We start from the raw sequence: 26835 nt of genomic DNA on the forward strand, positions 1-26835 counted from the left end.
ACAATGCTGGAAAATCTCACCAAGTTTCAATTACCATTAAGGTCACAGGAGCCTTCTTAACATGGACAGTTGTAAAATCCAGGGGAGACTTCAACGTAACGTCATTAGATATGTCACATCATGTTGTAGGAGCATCTCAACCTTACATTCAAATCGACTTAAAATTTCTACAGAATGCTGCTTTCTTTTCTCCATTTCTGCTCTTGAGAAATGCCTGGGTACCCATCTCACACCCACGATCTTTTTATTACCATCATTTTTTTAAAATACGCTCCATCATTCCATATGATGTTCCTATTTCAGTAGCAATGTCAACCACAGTACATCGGTGGTCCACGTCCATTACTGCTCTCAATTTGTCTACGAGGAAAAAACGACCTTGCAATAGGCGACCACATCTTTCATCATCCTCCACTGAAGTTCTGTTTTCCTTAAATTTCTCACGCCACTGGAAAGCCAGTGGCTTACTGCACTTTTGTCCTGCCTGTATCAGTAGTATATGCGTTTAAGTAGGAGTGTTCCCGAGATTTTCAAAAAAAACTTATTACTTGACCAAATTTCGACGTTGTCTAATGATATCATGATGAACAACAAATCATCAATAGAAAAACTAAATATCCAGTAAAATCGATAAAACTTTCACACAAAGGTTTATAAGAGGTTAAGCAATTGTAATAATGACATCATTTTCGTTTCATATGCTACTTAACGTGTTTTTTTCCTCACAGTGAGTATTAAGTATTGAAATGACAATGAATGAATAAATGTCTCCCCTGCATTTTCAAACATCTGTTTCTATGGCAACTCACGAAGTGTTACTATCATGAATATTTAAAATATTTTTTTATTAAAAAATTCAACAAGTGTATATACATATCTCCATAGATCGGTAATTTTCAATCACTTCCACCAATAATAAATAATATATCAAGAAATTCCACAAACTTTTGAATCAACCCTCGTATAGCCCTAAAAATGACATCATTCAAAGGATTTTATTAATCTATTTTTATCATAGAAAGATCTATTCTATTGCAAAATCAAGGTATTAAATGCTTAAAATATACTTAATATGACATACTGTTGACAGATATTTAAAGAAATTGACAGAATTAAAAGATTTCGACCAGAATAATCAATTTCAGGATTCCTGATTTTGTTTGGTTTTTTTTTTCAGAAATTGGGTGTCAAAATCCAAGGTGCACGCGCATGCTAAAAATAGAAAAAATTTGGAATGGCCTAACATAAACATCACATATATATTTTCAATACTACTGCTTAATAATGATGCACCACATTTGCTAATTTAAAAATTGTCTGATGAAAAAAAAGACATTTTTTTTCATTATTTTTTTTTCATTTACTAGTACTGAACAGATCTCTGTGAAAATTATTGGAGGGCACCTGAACTTTAACCCACCTACAATGAATTTATGAAGTTTGAACTTTGACCCCATTCATCAGTTGTATTTCTATTTCCTTATAAAAGATAATGCAATGAGAATCTAATTAAGACTTTGCTAAAAACACAGGCATTTCTATAACTTTCCTTTTCAGTTTAATTAGTAATTAGCCCTTTCAATTGAATTTAAACAGTGATCTAGTATCACTTTAAAATTGACTTTTCCCCCCTAAATTTATTAATAAATTTCCCATGTAAATATATTGGATCCCTTAAGGTCAGACGATACGTTCCTCAAATATCTGTTTTGTATACCTTTGAATTATGTGGAAAATATTCAAAATTTTAATTACCTTCTGGTTTCTGAACTGGTTTCTAATTGTCTTTGAAAAAATAAAACACCAAAAAAATGTGTTATTGGCTAATTAAGTTTTTCCAAAAGGATTTTATAGGAAAAACATCCTCTGGTATCTTGCACAAATGCCTGGTAAGGCTCAATCTTTTGTGAGTAAACATGTTAAAGTAGCAATACTTCAATGACAAAATCTTAGAAAAAATTATTTATTATTGAGGAACGTATCGTCTGTCCTTAATTAAAATTTTCTTAGTGCATTACTTTTGTTCCAATTGGATCATTCATAATAAGAAACTATACAAGATATATGCCTTCCAATTTCTAAGATTTTTAGCTCACCTGAGCCGAAGGCTCAAGTGAGCTTTTCTGATCGAAATTTGTCCGTTGTCTGGCGTTGTTGTTGTTGTCGTTGTCGTAAACTTTTCACATTTTCATCTTCTTCTCCAGAACTACTGGGCCAATTTCAACCGAACCTAGCACAGAGTATCCATGGGGTAAGGGGATTCAAGTTTGTTCAAATGAAGGGCCACGCCCTCTTTCAAGGGGAGATAATAAAGAATTAGTGAAAAATTAATAGCATCTTTTAAAAATCTTCTTCTCAAGAACCACAGGGCCAGGAAAGATGAAACTCATGTGGAAGCATCCTCAGGTAGTGTAGATTCAATTTTGTTCAAATCATGACCCCCGGGGGTAGGGCGGGGCCACAATGGAGGATCAAAGTTTTACATAGAAATATATAGGAAAAACCTTTAAAAATCTTCTTCTCAAGAAAAGCAAAGCCATGATGAGTCATATTTATATGGAAGCATCCTCAGGTAGTGTAGATTCAAGTTTGTTCAAATCATGACCCCGGGGGGTAGGGTGGGCCCACAATGGAGGATCAAAGTTTTACATAGAAATATATAGGAAAAACCTTTGAAAATCTTCTTCTCAAGAAAAGCAAAGCCATGATGAGTCATATTTATATTGAAGCATCCTCAGGTAGTGTAGATTCAAGTTTGTTCAAATCATGACCCCTGGGTGTAGGGTGGGGCCACAATGGACTATCAAAGTTTTACATTGAAATATATAGGAAAAATCTTTAAAAATCTTCTTCTGAGGAACAGCAAAGCCCTGATTGGTCATACTTATATGGAAGCATCCTCAGGTAGTGTAGATTTAAATTTATTCAAATCAGGACCCCCGGGGGTAGGGTGGGGCCACTATGGAGGATCAAAGTTTTACATAGAAATATATAGGAAAATATATACTTTTGAAGAACTGCAATAAATAGAAATATATAGGAAAATATCTACTTCTGAAGAACTGCAAAGCCATTATTAGTCATTTTGATATGGAAGCATCCTCAGGTAGTGTAGATTCAAGTTGGTTAAAATGATGACCCCCGGGGATAGGGTCGGACCACAATGGGGGAGCGAAAATTTTACATAGGAACATATAGGAAAATTTCTTCTTCTCAAGAACTGAAAATTGTGTTTAGTCATTTTGATATGATAATATCCTCAGGTAGTGTAAATTCAATTTTGTTCAAATAATGACCCCCAGGGGTAGGGTGGGGCCCAGTGAGGGGTAGAAAGTTTTACATAAGAACATATAGAAAAAATACGTCTTCTCAAGAACAGAAAAGCTATGTTTAGTCATATTGATATGGAAGCATCCTCAGGTAGGGTAGATTCAAGTTCATGACCCCTGGGGTAGGGAGGAGCCACAATGGGGGATCAAATTTTTTACAAAATTATTTATGGGAAAATTTTTTAAAAATCTTCTCAAGTACAACAAAGCCATTTGTTATATTGACATAAGCATCATTAGGTAGTTTAAAATTCAAGCTCTCCCCAGGGGTCATATTGATATGGAAGCATCTCAGGTAGTGTAGATTCAAGTTTGTTCAAATCATGACCCCTGGGGGTAGGGCGGGGCCACAATGGAGGATCAAAGTTTAACATAGAAATATATAGGAAAAACCTTTAAAAATCTTCTTCTAAAGAAAAGCAAAGCCATGATGAGTCATATTTATATGGAAGCATCCTCAGGTAGTGTAGATTCAAGTTTGTTCAAATCATGACCCCGGGGGGTAGGGTGGGCCCACAATGGAGGATCAAAGTTTTACATAGAAATATATAGGAAAAACCTTTGAAAATCTTCTTCTCAAGAAAAGCAAAGCCATGATGAGTCATATTTATATTGAAGCGAGGAACTGATTTGTGCTCTTGCCTAGCCAATGTGCTCAGGTGAGCAATATGGCCCATGGGCCTCTTGTTTGTCTTGAAATTCCCAAATGAAAGGGCCCTGTAACAGAAGTTATAGAATTGGCCGGCCTGTCCAAAAAAGGACTAATAAATATAATAAATATCATCTACTCGTATTCATAGAGGACTTTCACATTTACAAAGTTAATATTTTCCTTTGCATAATCGGGGATCAACCAGCATGAAGCAAAAGGTGAAATTTTGTCTATCGCCCTCTAGTACATCTGATCTTTCTCAAAATTTTATAGGTAGATGAATATTGATTTCATTTGTTTAAACTATATGACATACATTGAAACCATTAAAATATTGGTCATTCTCATAAAGACAGCCTTTTTTACACATAAATCATTCTACTACTTGTACATGCATGTACATATAGTTACAAGTTAGGTCCCTCATATTCAGTAATTTATTCTAGAATATTTTTTTTTTAAACCAGGAAATTCATCGATAAAGCTTCAATTTTTATCAAAAGTTGAAGTTGGTTTTAGTGAATTAAAGAAATGATATATGGAAATTGATGCATTTGAGTAGAAATACTTTTTACAGTTTTTTTCTTTTTTTTATTTTTTTTAGTTTAAGATGCCATTTTTAAAAATAAATTTAATTATAATTTTTGTTAAAATTCATCATCATTTCAGGCCCCAAATGCGAAGCGCAGAGAGGTAAAAAAATTTCCTTCCCTACTAATTCAAAGACAAACTATCATTGAAATAAATTAAATTTTTGTTTCAATTCATCTCTGGAAAGCTAAAATCACTCTGAATTTTTTTTTTCCTCAAAAAATTTCACAGATTGCAGAAAATAATCTTAATCATGTGTAATTTGTGTATATATCCATTGTTAACTTGACAAATTTCCAGAGTTTAAAGTCAAGGGAGAGTTTAAAATCAAATGCAAAAGAGGTAATCACTTTCTTCAATGGGTTTTTTTTTCACTTTGGTTTGAGAAAGTCACCATCTTCCCAAAAAAATCAAATAAACCCATGCCACATTTTAATAACCCTTTAATTCTCCATTTTAATATCTTATTAAATAAAAAACCCTGCAATCATTAATATGTAAATAAATTTAAAACAGTCTTAAGTGGTGTGTCATTATCCCCACTCATAATTCCCTATACCTCTGTGGTGCTGTCTACAAAACATGTCCAAAAATAGAAATATTGCATTGTATTAAAAATCGCATTAATTTACACAAATACATATATAAAACTTTTTAGATCACCCAAGCCAAATTAGGCTCATGTGAAGATTTTCTTATCAAATTGGGTCCATTGTCTGTTGGTGTTGTCGTCATTGTTGTTGTAACAACATTAAGTAATCTTTTCTCATTTTCATTTTCTTCTTCTAGCTGAACCAATGGGCCATTTTCAGCTAGTATCCTCAGGTTTTGTTCAAAAGAAGGGTTACACCCCTTTCCAAAGGGAACTAGATAATCAAGAAAAGGCAAATGTAGAGTGGAGGTAACTGAAAATCTTCTTCTCAAGAACCACTGGGCCAGTACAGATGAAACCTACGTGAAAGTTACCTGATATTGTTGATTTTTAAGTTTCTTCAAATTATGACCGGGGGGGGGGGGGGGGGGGGATGTGAAATCTTCTTCTCAAGAACAGCAGGGTCATGATTAGTCATATTATTATGCAAACATCCTCAGGTAGTAAAGATTGAACTTAAAATTCATGCCCACCCCCACCCCACCTCACCTCACCTCACCCCACTCCCAACCCCCGGATGGGGTGGGGCTACAATAGGAGATCAAAGATTTACATGGGAATCTATCGGAAAATATTTTCCATGACAGGGCAATGACCAGAGATATTAATATGCAAGCATTCTCAGTTAGTATAGATTAAAGTTATTTCGAAATATGACACCCCTTAGGGTGGTAAATCTTAGGGGAGGGGGGGGGGGGTGTCATAGGGGGAAATCTTTCAAAAATAACAAGGTTATTATTAGTGATATTAATATGCAAGCATCCTCAAGTTGTTTAAATTCAAGATTCTTTAAATCATGGCTCCAGGGAGTAGGATGGGATCAAAGTTTTACGAGAATAAATAGGAAATAATTGTTTCCAAATTTTCTTCTCAAAAGCAGCCTGGTAATCATAAGTGACACATATTAAGAGCCATTCTCTGTAATGACTTGAACTTTTATATAGGAGCTGTGGCACGCATAGTCTCAGAATTTCTCCAAACTCTCTATGATAAAAGTCTTTGCTACTGTAAACTCAAATCAGGCAGAAAATAGTTGCTACGTGACATGGTTACCATGGCAACATGTCCTAAAGTTTGAAAAATGGCATTTTTCAACATGTTCAGAGTCCCACAGTTAATGTTTGCAGCAAAGCAAACAAGTGGCAATGATTGTTTCTGAAAGTTGAAGGCCTGATGTCTTAAATGCGTGATAAACATGTTTGGTAAATCAACTATTACATTCGTTACTATGGAAACAAAGTATTCAAAAGTAATAATTTTGCCCATTTAATTTTATAAAATCATACACTTAAGAATAAAAAAAATTATAGGTTGAAATGCAAGCAAATAATAGACAAAAGATTCTTGCAACATATACCAAGGAAGAAATATGATATTTCTTATAGGATGGCAATGGTTGCCATGGTTTTAATACCAAGAAGGGATTTTAAATTTACTCTCTTACTATTTAAATCTTATCCTATCTTTTTAAAAAGCATATTTTTGTATAACTAATGATCAATTTTTAAAGACGTTCATGTGACCCTAATTTTCGCATTTCAAAAAATTCAAATTCAATTCTTTAAATAGTGCGTTGCTATGGAAATAAGCCGAAAAAATATGCATAAAAATCTTTAAAATATTCTGTTTCCTTGGATACGTACCCTTGTATGTAGATTCCCAAAACTTTTATGATTGATAATTATGAACAACTAACCTGACTTTCAATTTTGACTGCCACCCAATCTCTAACCGGATGCAAAAAGCTGGCACATAGGGTTTAATATTGATATAAAATTAACAAAATTGAACATTTTCCCTTCTTGGTTACCATAGCAACAGTGTTGTATTTTCCAAAAACGTTTTCAATATATGATATTCAACTTTAGTTCTTCCAGATAGGTACTATTCAAGGTGAGTCAAATAATATGTTTCTTGAATAAAAAGTAAGTAATTTCCTATGGCAGCAAAAAAATATCACTTTAAACAACTGGTACATTGTTTCCATGGTTACACTGCAAAGTAACAATTAATCCCAATTTTTCTTATGTTGTCGGTGTTGCAAGGTCCTAAGGATGTATATGTGCCAATCATGAGTTTTATTGTTTTTCCTGAAGATAGTAGCATTAACCCAATCTTAGCAACATGTTTTGCATGGTTACACTGTGTTACCATGGCAACCATGAAAGTTATTTTTAGAATAATATTGCCAATACCTAATTACTTATGGTCAAATATTTTTATTGTTTTTCTTATGTTGTTGATTGACTTTGATCATTTAACACCTATCATTAGTGAATATTGAGCATTTTTCTGCATTTTTCAGCATCTAAAATGTATTCCAAATGTACCCTTGGTTACCACTTACTTAGACATAAATTCTAAATAGTTTCTTTATAGCATAAGTGGCAACAAGGTGTCAGGTTTTTGTGACAATGGTTTGTTTGTTTTTCTTAGTCTTTATTAAGGCTTAATAAAGATTCAAAGTAGCAGAAAATCTCAATTTTTCCAACTTTTCTGGCTGTTACCATGGCAACCAAGACCCATAGCAACGAAATTTTATTTGATATATGTTTCTAGTGTCAAGTTGTAATAATGAGCAAAGTTTCATCAAAATCTGTAACCATGTGTGGCAAAGAAGTTTAAGTGGTTACAGAGAATCGCTATTAATATGCAAGCATCCGTAGGTAATGATGATTCAAATTTGTTCCAGTCATGGCCCCTGGGGGTAGGGTGGGGTCACTGTTCTGAAGAACAGCAAGGCCAAGGGGACTCTTGTGAGCATCGTGGCCCATGGACCTCTTGTTATTTTAATATTTTAAATTTCTATTTTTTGTTTAAATACTGAACTTTTCAAAAATAAAATTAATGACTTTGATGATATTTTTATTTATGGGTGAAAAAATGACTACATTACAGGAATACATTACAATGGTAATTAATCTTTATCTGTTGATAACTGGTTTAGATTCATTTCACTGTACATTTTTCATAACATGTCAAAATGATTACAATGTTGTTGTTTTTTTTGGTAGCTGGTTTAAAGATTCATAGTAGCAATGTCTTGTTATTCTGTAATTTTATCAATTTTGCTGGTACTCATTTATTGAATTGTCATAGTTGATGATGTAAGTATGAATTTGAAGTCTGATTTATTCAAATAAACACATAATAGATCTCAGGAATTTCTGAATAGTGTTTCATATTTCTTCATGAATAAAATATTCCATGTTATGTAGAATGCATTGTCTCCCTTTATAGGCAAAACCAGACCCTAAGGCCAAGTCCACACCCTCAGCCAAAAAGCCTGCAGGTAGTCGAGGTCCCTCAGTGACCCCTGGGCCTCCTGCCAGCACTGTTCCCCCAGAGAGGGAGAGGACACACAGCCCCCTCAGCCCAGTACCATCAGGGGGAGAGGACTCACCCCAGGAAAAGGCATACAAACAGAAACTCACAGCTCAGGTAGGTTATCTAAGCGTGTCCAGTTGATTTGTTGACTGTTAAGTGGATCCATTTTACAGTGTACTTGGGATGGAGGAATTGTAGCAAAAGAAGAAAGAGCTTTTACATTTAACATTTGAATTGTAAAAGAAGATATATGAATATGGTAAATCGTATGAAGGAATTTGGCATAAAGGAGGACCGTTCGTAAATATGACATTATTCATTTGTTACATTTCTAAGGTTTAAATAAAGAAAGCCTGAAAATGACTCATTTCTGGGGTTTATTTTCCTTAAGAACATGGTGTCACCTACTTCAACTTTTGGATATGTTGTAAAAAAACATTTGACAAATCTTATTTCTTAATATCTTTGTGGGCGATGCAATTTGTATATATTGTATGAAAGGAAATTCCGCTGAAAACTGATGTCTTTTGCAACTTTATAAGAAAATACGGGAAAATGCACAAATTGATGATGTCACAATTGGCATTTAGGAGGTCATATGAAAAAGCTATTTGTATGATCTTACTGCATGAAGTTTTAACAATTCAGAGAGCATGAGTTTTTATTTCTCACAATAATTTCATTGTTCAAAAAAATACTGGGCTAGATTTTTATTGAATTGTATCTTCTTTAAGAAATAGAATTATAATATCATAAAATTACAGAATGGTAATTACCAAAATAAAAGCAAAAAGTAGTCAAAGTAGATAACAACAGCACCTGATTGTAAGGAAGCCTGGTTATTTTGAAATAATGTAGAATAAGCCCCTACCTGCACCCCCTCTCCCCAACCAAAGATGCAAGATAATGGGAATTTAGGGGGAGAAATAATGCTTTTTACCACTGAGAAAAAAAAAGCTACTTTATGAAATGACATTTCTTCATTTTTGTTTTTAGGCATATCTGATTATGGACGAAACTTTTCGAAGAGTTGGCGAAGTATTTGATAACATTTCTGCCACAGAGGATGCCAAACCTCTTATGTTATGACATAGAGGGAAGTGAATAAAGATCAGGACTCTTAATATCAACTTCTGTGATCTAATGACATTTACTTTTTTTAAACATTTGGTTTTTCTAAAAATATATTTTTTTTTAAATTGTCTTGTACTGAATACAGTGTGTGACGTAAAACTCTGGACTAGAAATATGACATTATACTGCTGAAAAAAATATTCACATTGTCACTTTGATATGTATTAAAAAAAAAAAGAAGATTCCGTCCATTTTTTTGTATTTATTTGTAATATATGAAAACTATAAATTTATTCTCTTTCTAATGTTTTTGTATTTATATTGCTTTGGAGAAAGCACGAACTTCTGAATATATCCCAAGATGCACCATCTTTGCCTATAGTTCTTTAATATTGAACTTGAGTAATTTCAGCCCGATCATTGATCCAGTATACATGGAAAAAATATACAACATGCCCCCCAGAGGTCACAGATAACAAGTTAATTCAGAGAATTTATATGTCCCTCACTTAAGAACAAAATAATTTGTCGGGGGCCTAAAAGAAAATGAAGATGGAGAAAGAAAAGAAAGAATAAGTTTCATTGCAAAAGCTTAAAAAGAACTTATAACAAGATGTGTATGTTAGACACTGGTGCCCCCATATATCAGCTTATGACAAAGGTAAAGTTTCTCAAATGTAAGTCAAATGTAGGTCAAGAGATCAAAAATGTTGGTACCCATTCTTGTCTCGAAGAATATAACTTTGAAATATGAAAGCCCTAGCACCAACTGTTCAAACTTACAGCCACAGTTAAAGCTTTTGAAAAGTAAGTCAAGGTTTAATGAACAAAATTAATGCTGCCCAAAGGAACTTCTTGTCACAAGAAAAAAGTTATAAAAAAGTGAAAAGTTATGGTCAAGGTTAAAATTTTCAAAAGTAGGTCAAACTCCAAGGTCAAGGACAAAAGGTCAAAACTGGGGACACAAGAGAAGGTCTTGTTACAAGAAATGATAAATATGAAAGCCCTAGCACCAATTGTTCAAATGTTATGGTTAAAGTTAAAGTTTTCCAAAAGTAGGTCAAACTCTAAGGTCAAGGTCAAAGGGTCAAAATTGTTGGTATCAAATGGAAGGTCTTGCCACAAGAAATACACATGTAAAATATGAAAGCCCTAGCTCCAAGTGTTCAAAAGTTATGGTCAAGGTTAGAGTTTGGTAAAATTTTGCAAAAGTTGGTCAAATTCGTCAAAGTCAAGAGGTCAAATATGTTGGTACCCAAAGAAAGGTCTTGTCACAAGAAATACACATGTGAAATATGAAAGCCATAGCTTGAACCAACCAAAAATTAAGGGCAAGGTTAAAGTTTTTGCAGACAGGCAGACGAACAGGGCAAAAACTATATACCCCTGAACCTTTTTTTTTATCTGTGATGTTTCATAATGTAAAACCATAGTGAACAAAGGCTTCAGGTTCGCCCATCATGTTAAAAAATTTAGTTATTTTGAACTCTTGGTAACGCTTCGTACATTTGATAAGAACCTTGGGTATAAAATGTAAACCCCTTGGTCTCATAAGAACTTGAAAACGGAGCCAGCAGGGGGATTGGAAACCTAGCTCCCAGAATTTTCAATGTTATCAAATCATTACACACAAGTAGCCTGTTGTCTTTCCATAGATTACAAAATTACAAATTTTATTTAAAAATAAATTCTGTTGTTATGACTACCTTACAACAAAGTAAAATTATTTTTTAATAAAATTTGTGGAAAAACACTGTTTCCTTCTTTTTTTCTTTCTTTTTTCTTTCTTTCATTTTTTTTCATTTGTTTTGTTGTTTTTTTTTTTTTAAAAAGCCATCCCAATCCCTTCTGGAAAACTTTCTTCTCTGTATTGTTTAACCCCCCCCCCCCCCCCCCCGGAAACATTCCACAATTCCCAACCCCTCTCTTGTGAAGGAGGGCTTGTCAATGAATATATACCCCCACCCCTGCTCTTGTCATGTCTCTTTGCCATAAAGTAGAACCATTTTTGCATGAGCTGAAATGTTGAACATGCATTTAAACATGTAAATATTTGAAGGACAGCTGCGTAAACAATCTGCATATCGCTGCTGGTCTCTCCTGGGGGTCACCCTGTAGGGGGGTGTATATATGTAATGATCCAGTAAACCAGGCCCTTATTCTGACGCAGAAATCATTTCCATTCCAATTCAACATGAAATCCAAACCTTTAAATCTTGTGTCAATAACAAGCATAGCAGAGTTCTGCAATCTTCTTGCCCTTGGAATGTTAAATATTTTCTGGGGAAGTTTATATATAAAATCATATTGACTAAACACTAAAAGTTAATTTCTGCTTTGGATACCCGATTCCATTTTCATTGTTAATTAAGTTCAGCAATTGAGTACCTATAGAGGAGTATAGGTTTCCTCCTAGTCTGTTTGTCTGTCATCTCATTAACAATTATTTACAGAGCAAATCTACTTAATATATAACCTTTACATTATAATTTAAAAAAAAAAAAAGGCTGCATGTGCTAGAATAGTTGAAATTAAATTATATAAGACGACATGTTTTTTGATTTTTGTTTTTGTTTGTTTGTTTTTGTTTTTTGTTTTTTGTTTGTTTTTTTTTTTTTTGGTTATTTGTTTTGTTTTTGTTTTTGGTTTGTTTGTTGTTTGTTTTTTTTTTGGTTGCAAAAATGAGTCAAGCTGCATTGAGAAATTGGTAATGAAGCAGTGTTAAAGCATACCGATTGGCTAGCCTGGTTCCAGAGGCGTTCCGAGGTGCAAGGTACCAAGCTAAACTGATGGCCCCTTCATTCTCTAATGGTGGAATACAAGAGGCGTAAAAGTTAGTGCAAATTCAAGTTTGTTCAATTCATGACCCCGGGGTAGGTAGGGACAATAATCAAAGTTTGACATAGATATATATACTGGTGGGAAAAAAAATCTGCTGATGAAGAACAGCTAGGCCATAGTGACTTGGGTGAGAGCTGTGACTGTGACCCTTGGGTCTCTTTTTTCTTTTTTTTCTTTTTTTTATTTGCTTGTCACGAAATTTCCTCTATACTGAAATTACTTCCTATGGTCCTTTTATGTATTGTTGATTTTTTTAAAATTCGAGAGGACACCCCTACCCCCGATTTTTATTTTTATATTGATAACACAGAGTAGTTCTTTTTCACACCATTGAAAAAGTTTTCTCGCCCAAAAAGAGTTATATGGGGTCGTGAGTTTAGAACGAGCTTCTCTCCCCCCTCCCTCCTCTTTTATTTTAATATGACATTCAACGGACAGGATGGGTCATTGCATCACATTGTAAACTTAATTACCTTAGATAAAATAAATAAAAAGTAAATTACCTTAGAAGTAATTTTTAGGCATTCGTTTTGAATTCTTGGTTAACTATAATGTGTCGATGTTTACTTTTAAAAGTTTGATGCTGTTTTAAAATTCACACAAGTACAAGAACGATTAGTATATCGATATCGACGATATCCATATTGATTATCTTGAGGAAAGATTTAAAAAAAAAACAAAAAAACAAAGAAGCACACGAAGTAATACTATGATCTGTTGAACGACCATGATTCCATCAATACCTTGTTGAATGACATCAACGAAATCGCAATCGTAGCAAACTTAGTAAAACTTAGTAAAATGACAGTTATCAAAGTAGAGAACACAGCAGCAAGAGATAAATCGACCCACTGCATGCTAAACGATAATGATTCGATATCGATACAATATCGTGGATTATATCAACGATATCAACATTATATTGAAAGAAGCAAATGTGTGATAAGTGTTTAACAGCCAACATTTTTTGCAAACATGAATCTATATCGAAACGATATTAGTCGATATCGACGATTTCAACGCTAAAGAAATTAAATAAGGCGAATGTTTTAAAGCAACACACAAGTATAAAGAAACATAGTTACTGTAACAAGGACGAAAACAACGTAGGTCGTACGCAACGTCCAACTCTTTCTCTCTTGTGTGTATGTATATTGTATTACATGTATATGACTATATATAAATGTTAATTTACAATGTACTTTCTTTTTGCCCCATGAGGGCCCTTAATTGGTAATAACTAATTGAATTGAATTGAATTGAATTGTACATGTATACACTATAATGTACATTTCCCTAACGTAATTGTCCACGATATTCTTAATTTAAAATCATCGTACCATCATTTGTTCTTAAAAAAATCAACATATATTACCAGGAGTATTAAGCAAATATCAAATGTTGAAAGTCGAATTGTTATTTTTTTACAAGAAGAATTAACAAATATATTACTTTTAGCTGGTATTTCCTATGCATTTGATTCAGAGGAGGTGTACAGCATTCCCAGGCATCAATAAATCGCAAAAAGTCCCGATATGGTCTCTAGAGTAAGGATTTTGTAAGTAGAAAGTATTCAAACATACAAACAAGTACAAGAAAAACGATATCGTCGATATAGTAACTACATCGTGTCTTGGACATAACTCTTTTACTGTTTTAGGTCCCACTATAACTTAGTTTCATCAGTTTTCATCGTCGCATTCTCAAACCGTTTGAATCGTCTCATCACGACAGAAATACAGACAGACAAAGCAATATGACCCAAAAAGTTACAGGTGTCTTACTCTCATAATCGTTAAGTATCTCTGCGCAGAATATGAAAATGCTATATGATGCAAATGTATACGTAATTTAGCGGATCTAAATAAGCTTAAATTTTTCGATTTTCTATTTTATACAGCAGGCCCGTAGCGACGATTTAAAAAGAGGGTACCCCCCCCCCCCCAAAAAAAATGAAAAAAGGGAATCAAGTTTAGAATTTGTCGGTGCTCGACCTTACAGCAACGAACAGTGGGTGGAGGGGAATGAACGTTTACTATATAGCAAAATACTATACTCAGAAAAAATGGGGGGGGGGGGATTCTCCCCTGACCCTTGCGTTCTACGGACTTGTACAGAAGGAGTTTGCCATAAGACAATAAAACAAAATTAATTTTTTGTCTGTCCATCTGTCTGTCAGTACGTCAATACTTTTGTTATGATGCTATATATAACTCAGTTGTCATTGTAACATTTTCAGATTATATAGAAATACTTTAAAGACAGACACTTACAAATTTTTGGGTCGTGTCGCTTTGTCTTTATCTATGTATCTTAAATATTGGTATTTCCAACATATGTGCGTGTATTTTTCCGTGTCACCTTCCTTATATGTCCTGTATTTTATTCCTAACTTTTTTTTACTGTTGTATCAAATACAGTCCTCACTCTCCAATGACAATTAACCCTCAGCGGGACCCACTTTTAAAGAGAATATTTCCAAATGTCAAAAGGGGTATTCTTTTATCCCCCCCCCCAAAAAAAAATGATTAGAACAAAAATGCTATAGATCCACACTTAAAATTACGTAGGCGATCTCAACAGAACTACTGTATTTATTACACTGTTATAATAATATTGTCATTGATTTATTGCGTATTATTAATAACGAAATAATTGTTTCTGTCGACCGATAAGGATTTGTAATTTAGTGTTCACTGAAAAATAAACACCGAGGTAACGCCGCGACCTTATTCGGCACGCGAGGTTTGATAACAAGGGTGACAGCCTGGTCGGTGTGTGTCTGTCTGTTTACCCAGCTGTTCTAACGAGGGGAACGGACGGGGACTAAGATCTAGTCTTAGATGAGAGAGAGAGAGAGAGAGTCCTGCATTATTAAATTTTCGTCACCAGATAAATGGTCTTATTTTCTATCATTATATTATGTTAGTATAGTAATCGCCCTATTCTATTAGACGGTATACACACGTAACATATTATAGCATGGACATCGCGACGTCATGGCCGTAGGAACCGGGGGGGGGGCACGGGGGGCCCTCCCCCCATTAATTTTGCCGATATATAGATTACTATAGAAAACATATAGATACTATATGTTTGTGCACCCTCAATTAAAACGCCTGATGTCCCCCCTTTTTTTTGCTTCTCAAGAATTTTTGGTAGTTGATAGTGCCCCCTCAAACTGAAAATGTGTGGCTGTGCCCCCCCCCCCCAATTGAAATGGCTTCCTACGGGCCTGGACGTAACGCCACACTGTGATAGAGTCAGGGTTGGTCTACATTACACCATGTTAACATGGTTAATCATGGTAAATGTGGGTTAACTCGTATCACCTCAGATAACTTGGAACGGTGGAAGGGTTAAACTGAATCCTCTTTAAATTCTTTTTTTTTTTATATAGAAGTGCATGGCATATTTTCAAAATGATAATAATAATAATACAAATAAGGTGCCTCCATTCAATGAATTATGCAAGTAAACAAACGAAATGACAAGGCTTTTTAAGAAATAAAAAAGGCTAGAGTCCACAAGTTTACAAGACAAAAAAAGAGAAAAAAAATTTACTAGTAACAGTTATTTTCTTTTCAGAGAAATAAAATGAACAAATGTGCTAATTATTTAAGTGACAATACAATATTTAACAAATGCCATTTTTTTTTCAAAATGCATTTTTTAACATCGTAAAGAACAGAGAATTTCATTATGACGTCACAGTGGATCAAAAGCAAAGCACTAGATACCTACGTCACAATGGACATAACGTCATATTATAGTTATTTTTTTTTTTTAAGAATAGTATAAAATACGCGATTTTTTTTTTACCTCATCATGTAGAGATTGCATTCATTAATACATGTATATACCAAGGGTGTAAATTCCATATGTAGACAAATAGGTTGTAGCCTACACATCATTTTCTAAAGAAGTCGAAATCGTATATGGTTGAAAACGGGAAAAAAATGATCAGACATTTTGTCTCCAAATTATTTTGTCCAAGTCGAATGCGATAAAAATTCTTATCATTTCACATTTTACATATCAGGAGAAGAAGTAGAAATTGTTTGCAGGAAATATTTTGGGTTATTAAGAGAGCTTTAAAAATCGGATTATGCATTAAAACAGTTTTGCTTAAGCAAATTTTTCAACTTTGTATTTTCATAATACGGAAATACGGAAAATATGTTTATTTTATGGTATATTCAATGACAACCAAGGATGTATTCAAGTTGCAGAATTTTTTTCAGAAGATGAAGGCAAGCATCATATAATACTTTTTTTTTTGGTTTGTTTGTTTGTTTGTTTTTGTTTTGTTTTTTTGACTTACTTTAACAGGAATCATACGTACATTAATTTTTCAATTTAGTTGAAAATGAATATACATGACATATAACCACTTTCAACTTCAGATTAATTAATAAACGGCAATATTAAATATATATTAGCAAACCCGGAAATGATTTATTTTTCATCTATATTCTAAAATCGCTGGATTTTTTTTCTTGCGTTGGAAGCTATTTTAGTTTAGAGGCGCATAACCGTATATTTTCATTTGAAGGGGGGGGGGGCAAAAACCAAACATTTCAGTTGGGTGGGTACTCGCTACAGAGCAAAAATAATTCCCTAACAAGCATAAAAAGGGTCATCAGACGTTATTACGGAGGGGCACATGCATAAAGTAGCACATGCATAAAGTAGCAATGTAAATAATAATCTTATCTTATCAATCTGGAAGAATAATGATGCCGGTAAAAATATGCAAATAGAGTTTTAAAAAAAACTCCCACTTTTCACCAATAATGATTCTTTTGTAAGAAAGTATTAAATGTAAAATGTGAACAAATGCAAAATGTGATGAGCAAGAGCAATTAAGAAAATGTGTTAAGTGACAACTTAACTGATGTAACTTCCCGCTAAATGTCCCACTGCCTAAATATGAGATTTGTAGTAATGAAACCCGCGCCACCTCAATGTGTCTGCAAATTTCGCGGGGTGTGAACTGTCGTGTATAGTACCCAAACCGTCCCCCGCGGGGAGGATAATACAAGACGTAGAGGTGTCGCGGGAAATGTACACAGATAATAGCGTGATTTCGCCAAGATGTCAGTTACAGATGTGGAAATGTGTCATCTACATTTCCATAGCATGTCACGTAATACACAAATGTAAATTTAAAAATAGATGGCTATATTGCTATATTGTTCTGTTAAAATTTTGAATATATTGATTCCATAAATTAAATGCATAAAACTTTTTCTGCGTTATCTAGAATTGAAAGAAAAGTCCTTAATTATGCCATTGAAACAAAAAAAAAAAACAAAAAAAAAAAAAACAAACAAACAAACAAACAAAAAAAAAACAAAAAAAAAAACAAACAAACAAAAACAAGAACCCCACCCCAACAAATAAACAAAAAAATGCATCTTATGATCCATAACATTCTACAGGTGTAAAAACATGCACCCTTTTCCCTAATGGAGAATAACACTGATGAATGTTAATCTATAAAAGATGCTAAAGCATCCTAATTATAATCGGATAAACAGATCCAAATAAGCTATTCGTCTGATTACATACGGCCTAAAACGTTAAAATAAAATATGATTTTCAAAGGTTGTTTTTATGATCATGTATTTTTTTTTTTTTTTTTTACAAACACGTCAACTATCAAAAGTATCCTGTTTTTTACGAGTGCTAACATTATGGTATCCTTTAAATTAATAAATAAAGATGCAGGTACAAATTTAACGAAAAGGAGGTATTCTAAGTCTGCAAAAGTGGCAGGGCAAAAAAATCAAGTACATTTTTAAATATCTAGGCATAGTATCAATTGTCAGAAAAGAGGGAGAGAGAAAAAAAAACATGACCAAGTGCAATCATGATTAGATGAAAACATGAGCCGCATTACCCAGCATATTAAACAGAAAGCCATAAGAAAGAAGTCCCAAAGATCAACAATTCAAAATCAGTACTGATTTCCTGATATTTGGAAATCCATCTGTTCACATCTTTTAAATAATGAACATTGCTCAAATAGCTGAAAAAAGTAAATAATTAATGCGCATTTATTTAAGTTGCATTACTTTGTTGGGCGCGGAAGGATATCTGTGAAGGGCGAATCACATACGCTGCTCGCGACAAAGGGATAGCGAAACATGTCAAGCGAGGGCCTTTTGGGTAAATAAGGTATATTCCAAGTAGGCGAAAAAAGTTGATGTCCTAGCGAAAACAGAGGTCTGGAAATTTTCTGGATCTCCAGACAGTGAGTGGGAAATGTTAAATTCTACGGGATTAACCGAAAGTAGCGAGGCTTGGCAGCAGAGACGGGCAAGGTAAGCTTTCCAAAACGTGTTCGGGACCTCTCCAGTCGGTCGCCATTTTGGCTGCTCAAAGAGTTGATAGTGTTACCAGAGATAGGCCTAGATAAGGCAATGTCTTTGTGTCATGCCGATCCGTCTCCTTACAATCGCAAAGTCCAAAAAACGTCCTTAAAGCGTCAAAGAATGCACTTAGTGTATAGGAAAGTCCGTCCTGAAAAGATAACTCCATTATTCCTTAAATATTATCACTGTTCTCCATTGTTGCAGAGAGGAGAGAAAAAGATAAGGTGCCATAAGTGAATTGTGTGTCCTTCTGACTTGGTTTACACAGTTATAATGGCTGACTGTAGGTCCTATAGCATGACAGATGGTCGAGTCACAACTGTTGCTAGCAAAACGTGTGTTTTCCCAGACTAGACCATCATAACATTGGTCACATGAAAATTAACAGATGGAGACTATATAATGAAAATCAGTTCAATCTGCGTGCCCCTTGATAAATCGGTGTTGTACATGTGTTACGTTGCACTATTTGTATACACTAAAACACATGTGTGGAGCACATCTGCATTTGATGTCTGCTTAAAATTACCCCAACATGTGCAAGTTCCCACAATGTTTTTATTCATACATTTGCTCTTGGTTTCTTAAATATTATCATTGACTGATTTTCATTCATAATGCCAAGATTCTGAGTCATACCAGTTGGACGTTTGGGCCGACAATATAAACTTTCAAAAGAAAGTTTGTACCACACAACCCTAACCCAACAACTCAACCTACTGCCCCCCCCCCCCCTCCCAATATCCCACCACTCATCTGCACATTTCCCCTGAGTACCAATGATTTCACTAATGGAGGTGCATGTCACATGAAGTTTTCATAAACAAACATGCATGTACATTTCAATTTATTTTCTGATACAAAGTTTATTGTTTTATGGATACATTACTGTAGTGTTTACGAATACATAATTACACCTGAAGAAAGCAGGCACTTTTATTATTTTTGAGTGGGGGAAAGTAGTCTGTATTTTTGTATATATTGCCATTTCATTGGAAAATTGTTTTGAATGATTCTGTCATTTGCATTACATATACCCAGAGGTATTATGCAATGTTAAGCAATCAAAACATATTATAGGAATATGAGATAGAATGACAACCAAAATAAAATTAAAAAAACAGAAATTTCAGCATTACAAGAGTGTTTTTCCCAAAATAACAGTTGATTATAGAGATTTTCCCTTAAGGAACACAGTCACTGTCCCCAAAAATTCATTTTATTTTCCCAATTATGTTTTTAAAATTTCATAAAACTCATGTAAATTTCCTCCCCAAAAAGATGAAAATAGCTGCTTTTTGTGGGTGAAAGATAAAACATCAGAAAAAAGAACAAAATGTAAAGAGTTTTTTATGTTGATTTTCTTATCCCCCCCCCCCCAAACATCGCTGATTTTCCCAGCTGGAAATGCCCTGGCCCCTGTACATCTGCATCTTTCAAGATACCTCCCAAATCTGTGTGTTTTCAGCCATTCATACATTGTCCTTTGTTCACACCATGATGCCTGAATCTTCATATAATCTGGGTATCAGTAAAGGATGTCTATTGCATTAGTTATAGGTAATCAGTCATTGCAAACATCGTCAAAACTTCAACCGCACAGGGATTTTCCACTGCCCCATGTAGGGCCAAATACAGGTCCCATTCCCAATTGCAAAACCCCTCCCTTTTTCCCAAAAATGAACTGTGTGTGTTCAATTTTTGAATGCACAAAAACTCAACAAAGTTAACAAACATGGCCAGTTTTAGAAAACTGAATGAAATGATCAAAACTTTAAGAAACTTGGCTAAAACTTTATTATAATTGATCTATTCTCTGATTTATATTCTGAATAATTAAATAAAAGATCAATTTTATTCATCAGAAGTGTTCATTTCTTGAAAGACATGCAATAAAATTTCCCAATAAAGGATAAAATGTCATCAAATTCCCAATTCCAAGGGCCTGGGCTCCATACCTAAAATGGAGTGGAAAATCCCAGCCATACCGGTAAACCTTAATGAATCCCTAATATTATTTTTCAAGTCTTGCATGAATTATTGTATGTCTTGCTTCATTGATGTTTGGTATACAGGGTTGTCCCTAAGACCAGGGGGCCGGGGAATTTCCCCGCTTATAATGATGTAACCCCCGGGTTATTTTGAAATTCCTCCAAAAACTACCCATTAGTGGATCGAGGAACCCCAGATCCCCTTCTACTTTTTAAATGTCCCCTTCTATTTCAATTTTTAGGGACAACCCAAGGTATATATGTATATATGCCAAGACACTGTTTCATGAAAAAGAAAAATTCAGTACCACCAACTTAAAACTACACAAAGGCCATGTATATTTGTAAAATGTTCTTGGAAGTTAAATGTTCAGAAAACGGGGAAATCTTAGATCCACTCCATCCACTCGCCATTAGATCCACCCCATCCACTCGCCAGATACACCTGGCACATTATTTACAGACTAAATACAAAAAGGACAACAATATATACACGCACCAATTGTGAAATTTTTATTTTTTCAGGTTCATTAAAATTCATGAAGTCTTTCTAAAAGTGTCAGCTAAACAATGTCCCTGTATTTACCTGGGGGATGTCAATATTGTGTGTATTTTTCTCCCCTTATCTTGATCAATGCAAACTGGACGTGTGAAATATTTTGTCAGATAAAGATCTAATGTAGAAGTATAGACACTGTATCAGTGTTGTCATCTCATTTCAATAAGTTTGGTGGTGGTTGGAATTCTAGATTTATTGCCCCACATGCCAGTTTGGCCCTCTTTGCTTGTTTGTTTATTCTATTTTTTGAGTTGCATGTTTTTTGTTTTGTTTATTTGTTTTTGTTTTGTTTGTTTGTTTTTTTTTTTTTTTACATTCTTTCTCCTGTGTATGTTTTATGTTGCATATGTTGTGTTTCTTTGTAAAAAATTGATTTGCATATTTCATATTACACATGCTACTGTGAAAAAAAAACTGAATTTACAATTTTAGGCCAAATATACATAAAAGAAGCATCAAGTTATTTATAATGTTATAAATAAATGTTGAATCAATATCACATTTAGTTTTTAAGGGGGGGGGGGGGTCTTGAAGAAAGCTATATTAAATATAAATTTAGTTGTTTTTCCTTTGTTAGACATTGAACTTTTTGAACTTCTTCCTTAGGTAGGCTATTTGGAAAAGAATAGCTGTGTAAAGCAAAATTAGTTTAAAACTAAAGGGTTATTAATAGGAATTGATGCATTTTTTTTTAGCCCTTTTATGTATTTAACGTAATAAACATAAGTTGATAACCATTCTGTAGTTAATGAATGTGGAAAAAATGATAACATTTCAACATATTAACTGCAGCATATATTAACAGGTTAAATATTATGGCCTGAAACTGTCATAAAAGACAGTTTAAATTTCCAACTGGAACATTTGTTGCTTGTTCTCCTTTTTTTTCTTTTTGCATGGTTATTGTAATTTTTCTTTCTTTGCATGTCTATTATTTTAATGGTTTATTTATATATGTGTACAGTACAGCCTGTCTCTATTGACTCCAAGGGCAGATATAATAAGCAAAATTGTCACATAGATATCACAGGGCATTCTTTCTTCCTGATATTGTCCAGTTTACAAGCACATAGACTTTCCGATATAGGTGTATCCCTAAGTAAGTTATGCATTGATGAACTTTTAAAGAAAAAAACTCCATGCTACAGTATTTGATGGCCATAAATTTGAAGTTTTGAAACAATCTCGGATTTCTTTTTTTCCTTGAATTAAAACACAGTATTTGATCCAAATTTATTTCATTGTTATTGTCATTTTGTCATTAGTGGTGTGGAAAAATAACATATAAAATAATATATATATGAAAACTTTTAGGCATTGGTTGAGAGTAAATGTTGAAATCCAAAAAAGAACTCTTTACTGATTATTATGAAGAGAGCTGTTTTATTTGTTGTATTGTTCCTTTATTTTGAGGATGTTTAAAAAAAAAATTCAATAAAATTAAAAAAAAAAAAATCAATATTGATTCTCATCTCTAACTTGAGATTAATTTTGGTTATTAAGACAAATTATTCTTGAGGATGTTTTAGACTGAGACACAGTGTGGACCACTTTAATAAATGATAAATATATATTGCACTATAAAATTACAAAACTTTAGTAATGCATTCTTTTCTTCCATATTTCCTTGATTGTGAAAGGAAATGAAGTAATATCTAACCTTGCACAAAAAAGGTAATTCAAAATTTTTAAAAAAATTGGGTTCACTTGTAGAAGACAGGATGTTGTTTTATACAGGGGCTTGGTGAGACAGGTTGTACTGTATATAAACAAGATTGTCACCAGATAAGAAGGAATTCCATATCTGAAATTTTCATACATTCCACAATTATATATAGGATACTTCCTAAAAAAAAAAGAAAATGGATGAAAACTGAAATATGTGTCAGAAACAAAATTCCACCTAACTTTCGGGTAGACTTCACTAATATTAAAAGTTTATAATTTTAATTTTTACATTGTCATTCTTTCTTGGTGACACATCTTTCTCTTTTAATTTGTTTTTCTGTTTGCTTTTGTTTTGCATGCCTTTCTCCTACCTTTCGTTTATGTCTGTCGTTTCAGGTATAACCCTGGCGGTGAGGGGATGACTTCCCCGCCCGGTGTCTCGTTTTTTAGGGAGGGGCCACCAAGCATGCTCCCTAACGTTTATTCCTCTCCTCCTCGCTCGTCTAACCCAACGTTTTATCAGCATCACAGATATCCACCTCAACCACCACAATACGGCGCCCACCACGGGGCGTCGCGACAACCACCGCCCAATGTTACTGTAGATACGGTTAGTATAATGTCAGTGTTTGATCTCTGTTTTACAGGTCCTTCACGGGCGCCATGAATGACCCCAATACCCCACATGGCACATTTGGGGACCGGATGAATATGCATTCGGATAAGGAGCTTTCAGATTTGCTAGATTTCAGTGCGGTAAGTGTGTCGGTGTTGTCAAATTTTCAGGTACTGCAAAAGGTAAGATACTGTGAGTAGATTCATCTACAAACTTAAGGTACCAAACCTTGTTCAACTAAACTTGTTCCACCTAGTTTAAACTCTCATAAAAAGCGAAGGTTGTTGGGGTTCACCTGAAGAAATCAGGGTCAGCACTGCATGCATTTTTGGTGAGGATGACTTTTTTTGTTGGGCTTCATGAAAGATATCACTGATCAAACTTTACAGAAGTTTGTACACAAGAGTTGCAGTTTTTAAAGAGTCCATTACAGCATGGTAGAATAAAGGGATGATCGGCAACATATAGAAATCCCCTTTAACATTCTCCCCACCCCACCCCAAAACTGAAATCAAGTTATTGTGAGGAATTCAACTATCAACCTGTGACAGGAATCCATCATCAATTTGAGTCAGAGTGTACGATATGTCTTACATAGTTAAGAAATGTAGAGTACTTCTGTCATGTACATATCTTAGAGTATTTATTAAAAAGCGGTGATGGTTTTCGTATTCTTTTTACTGATTGGTTAACATCATCTGGGATTCTTGAGTGCGTGACAAGAGGAATTTGAGATATCTTCTTTTTAGATCTTTTGTTTTTAGGTCAGCATTTTATGATTGATATAAGAAGGTTTTGAAATATTGGGAAATATTGTGTTGAGGGAAGATATTGTCAAAGACAGGTTAGAGAAAGGTTTTTTGTTTTGTTTTATAGTTTTTTTTTTTTGTCTTTCGCTGCAAATGTAATCCTGCAAAAAATATAGAAGTTTTATGCTAATGCTAACATTTAAAAAGTCAAAGTTTTCTATATGTATATTTATATATGTGTGGATTAATGTGATAAATGCTATAAAAAATTATTTTTAAAAAAAATGAGACAAAGAAAAAACAGGTAAGGCCAATGCACTGAATACCCCTTGTAATGTGCCAGCATAGCTATAGTGATATATATATATATAAGTAATACAGGTGTAATACAGGGCTAGCAATGTAAGGTGTGTGTATGTGTGTGAATTTAATGATGTATGCAATAATAAGAAGCTCAAAGAATGCAGAGATATTGGTTTAAGCTGTGTGGAATGATCGCACACTTCAAATAAGATTAGCTTTGTGTAGGCAAAATCAGGCAGAAAAATCAGCCGTACTGTTGATTTTAAAGTCTCCCTAGGTGTGATAATCCTCGAAAATCTGTTTTACACTAAGTACAGTAATTCATTAAGTGTAATCTCCCAATAATCTTGTTTGATGAAGATTTTTTTTCCTTTCTTTTTTCGATGGCTTGAGAGAAATTATTTTCATTGACAAAGGCATTGAGGGATTTAGGTGTAAATCAGGTTAAAATCGGAAATTTAATGGAAAAGAAAAAAACCCACAAATTGGCTACAGGACATTTTTGTGAAAGAAAAATTTTGGATGGATGGTAGAACATAGATTACATATAAATGAACTGAATAAAGGGCTTAATCATTTGCTTTTGATGTTAAAATATTTGAAGAATTGAGAAAGAATTATTTTAAAGTCACGGGGTAATTTTCTGTTTTTGTTGGTAGGTCAGTGGTTGAAGGAAGAGCCCCTTATTCTTATTGGAACTCAAACTGAAGAAATGTTCCACATGCAATTACTCCTGTATTATAAGCTCAGTAATTTTATGGCCTTTTTAAGTAGAAATTCATGCCTGAATGAACTTGTAGGCAACAGCTGTTCCCTACTCAGCTTTCAGAAAAAAAAAAGTCGGGGATCACTGGCGACAAAGGTCAAACACACTGTAGTTCCACATTAAATAAGATTTTTTGAAAAGAAAGAAAAAAAAGTAGGTGAAAAATAAAAAGGGTTAATGTTAAGTTGTTTTGTATTTCATACTGTCATGAAATGGAAATCATAGAAAATTTGTTAAAAACTTGAAAATTAAAATTGCAGCAGAAGTCTCTTTGAGATTACCTGTGTAGCGGTAACTCAAGGATTGTCATTAAAATGTTCAGTGTTTGGGTTAGAGATTAGGGCACGAGATTGTTAAATATGAGCAGCTGTTAGGTATAGACAGGGGTGACCCCCTCTAGTACACACCACTGTGAAAGAAATCTCTGAGAGAGACTGTGTTACTAGGGGTCTATTATGCATTAGGATAGCTGTGGTTTATAAAAGAAGGTGGCTTTCTTGGAACTTTATACAAAATTATTTCTTTTTTAAGACAAAAAATGTGTGACCAATTTTGTATAATTTCATGAATTTTTTTTTCTAAAAGGGGGAAGGGAGGGGGCAGAGTGTGATGTTAAATCGTGAAATCCAGGATATATTTAACCCTTGATGTTTGACTTTTTTCCAGGCATTTTTTCTTTTCCATTTTGATTTTTGTATTAAATTAAATCATGAGCTTCTGCATATCATTTTTGCCTACATTTTTTGTTTCTTAAAAAAGTGGATTTGATAAAGTCATTGAGTGGAATATTCAAAGCACATTTTTAATGTGAACAAAGAAACATTTATTTAAAAAAGATGTTTTTTTAAAGGGATTGGCACTTTGTTGAAGTATAACTTTTTAAATAGTAAAAGCTTTTTTGAATGTATAACGAAATGTGTAAAATGTAAAGAATGGAAAGCTCACTTTGTTATTTGAATGATACCAAGAATAAAAAATCAAGAAGATATAAAGTTTTTGGGGGGCCATATTATCGTAAGAGTTGAAACAAGGTCAGAAAAAATCATGAATGAAACTGTTGTGTATTGAATAGGAACACATTGCAGTAGTACACATTCCTTAAATATCCCACCAATCAATAATTCCCCACAGTTGGGGAGCACCTGTTGTCCATAACAACCAGATGGTGGTTCCTGTCATGGCCACCAGGTGGCCTCACCCTCCAAGGTCATGCAAACGTTTGGCAGACTAGGCTTAGCCAGTGATAAGTAGGAGCAGATGGCAGACTGTGTCAGAACAGTGCTTGTAATCAGTCTGCGTTTTGAAGCAGAAGTGAAAACTTCAGGCTGTAGTTGTAG

The 26835-nt window shown here is 33.9% G+C and overlaps 2 protein-coding genes across 12 annotated transcripts in view; both read left to right on the forward strand.

Moving 5' to 3' along the window:
- LOC133198983 (MYCBP-associated protein-like) overlaps positions 1–9930 on the forward strand; it is a 56584-nt gene extending 46654 nt beyond the window's left edge. For all 4 annotated transcript variants that reach the window (XM_061334880.1, XM_061334877.1, XM_061334879.1 and 1 more), the window contains 2 exons: positions 8465–8665; positions 9548–9930. In XM_061334880.1, coding sequence (XP_061190864.1) covers positions 8465–8665; positions 9548–9640 — 294 coding nt within the window. In that variant the 3' untranslated portion in view covers positions 9641–9930. The remainder of the gene's footprint in view (positions 1–8464; positions 8666–9547) is intronic.
- An 8695-nt stretch (positions 9931–18625) lies between these two features.
- The window catches only part of LOC133198984 (transcription factor 4-like), a 59046-nt gene continuing 50836 nt past the window's right edge, over positions 18626–26835 (forward strand). For 7 of the 8 annotated variants that reach the window (XM_061334881.1, XM_061334882.1, XM_061334883.1 and 4 more), the window contains exons 1-2: positions 18626–18795; positions 23461–23674. In XM_061334881.1, the coding sequence (XP_061190865.1) occupies positions 18737–18795; positions 23461–23674 (273 nt within the window). In that variant the 5' untranslated portion in view covers positions 18626–18736. Of the gene's footprint in view, positions 18796–23460; positions 23675–23711; positions 23821–26835 lie in introns of all 8 variants that reach the window. The other variant, XM_061334885.1, reaches the window with a different exon arrangement.

The sequence above is a fragment of the Saccostrea echinata genome, unplaced genomic scaffold (assembly GCF_033153115.1).
Source record: "Saccostrea echinata isolate AGI-Se365-2 ecotype Australia unplaced genomic scaffold, CSIRO_AGI_Sech_v1 ptg000033l, whole genome shotgun sequence".
Classification (NCBI taxonomy): Eukaryota; Metazoa; Mollusca; class Bivalvia; order Ostreida; family Ostreidae; genus Saccostrea; species Saccostrea echinata.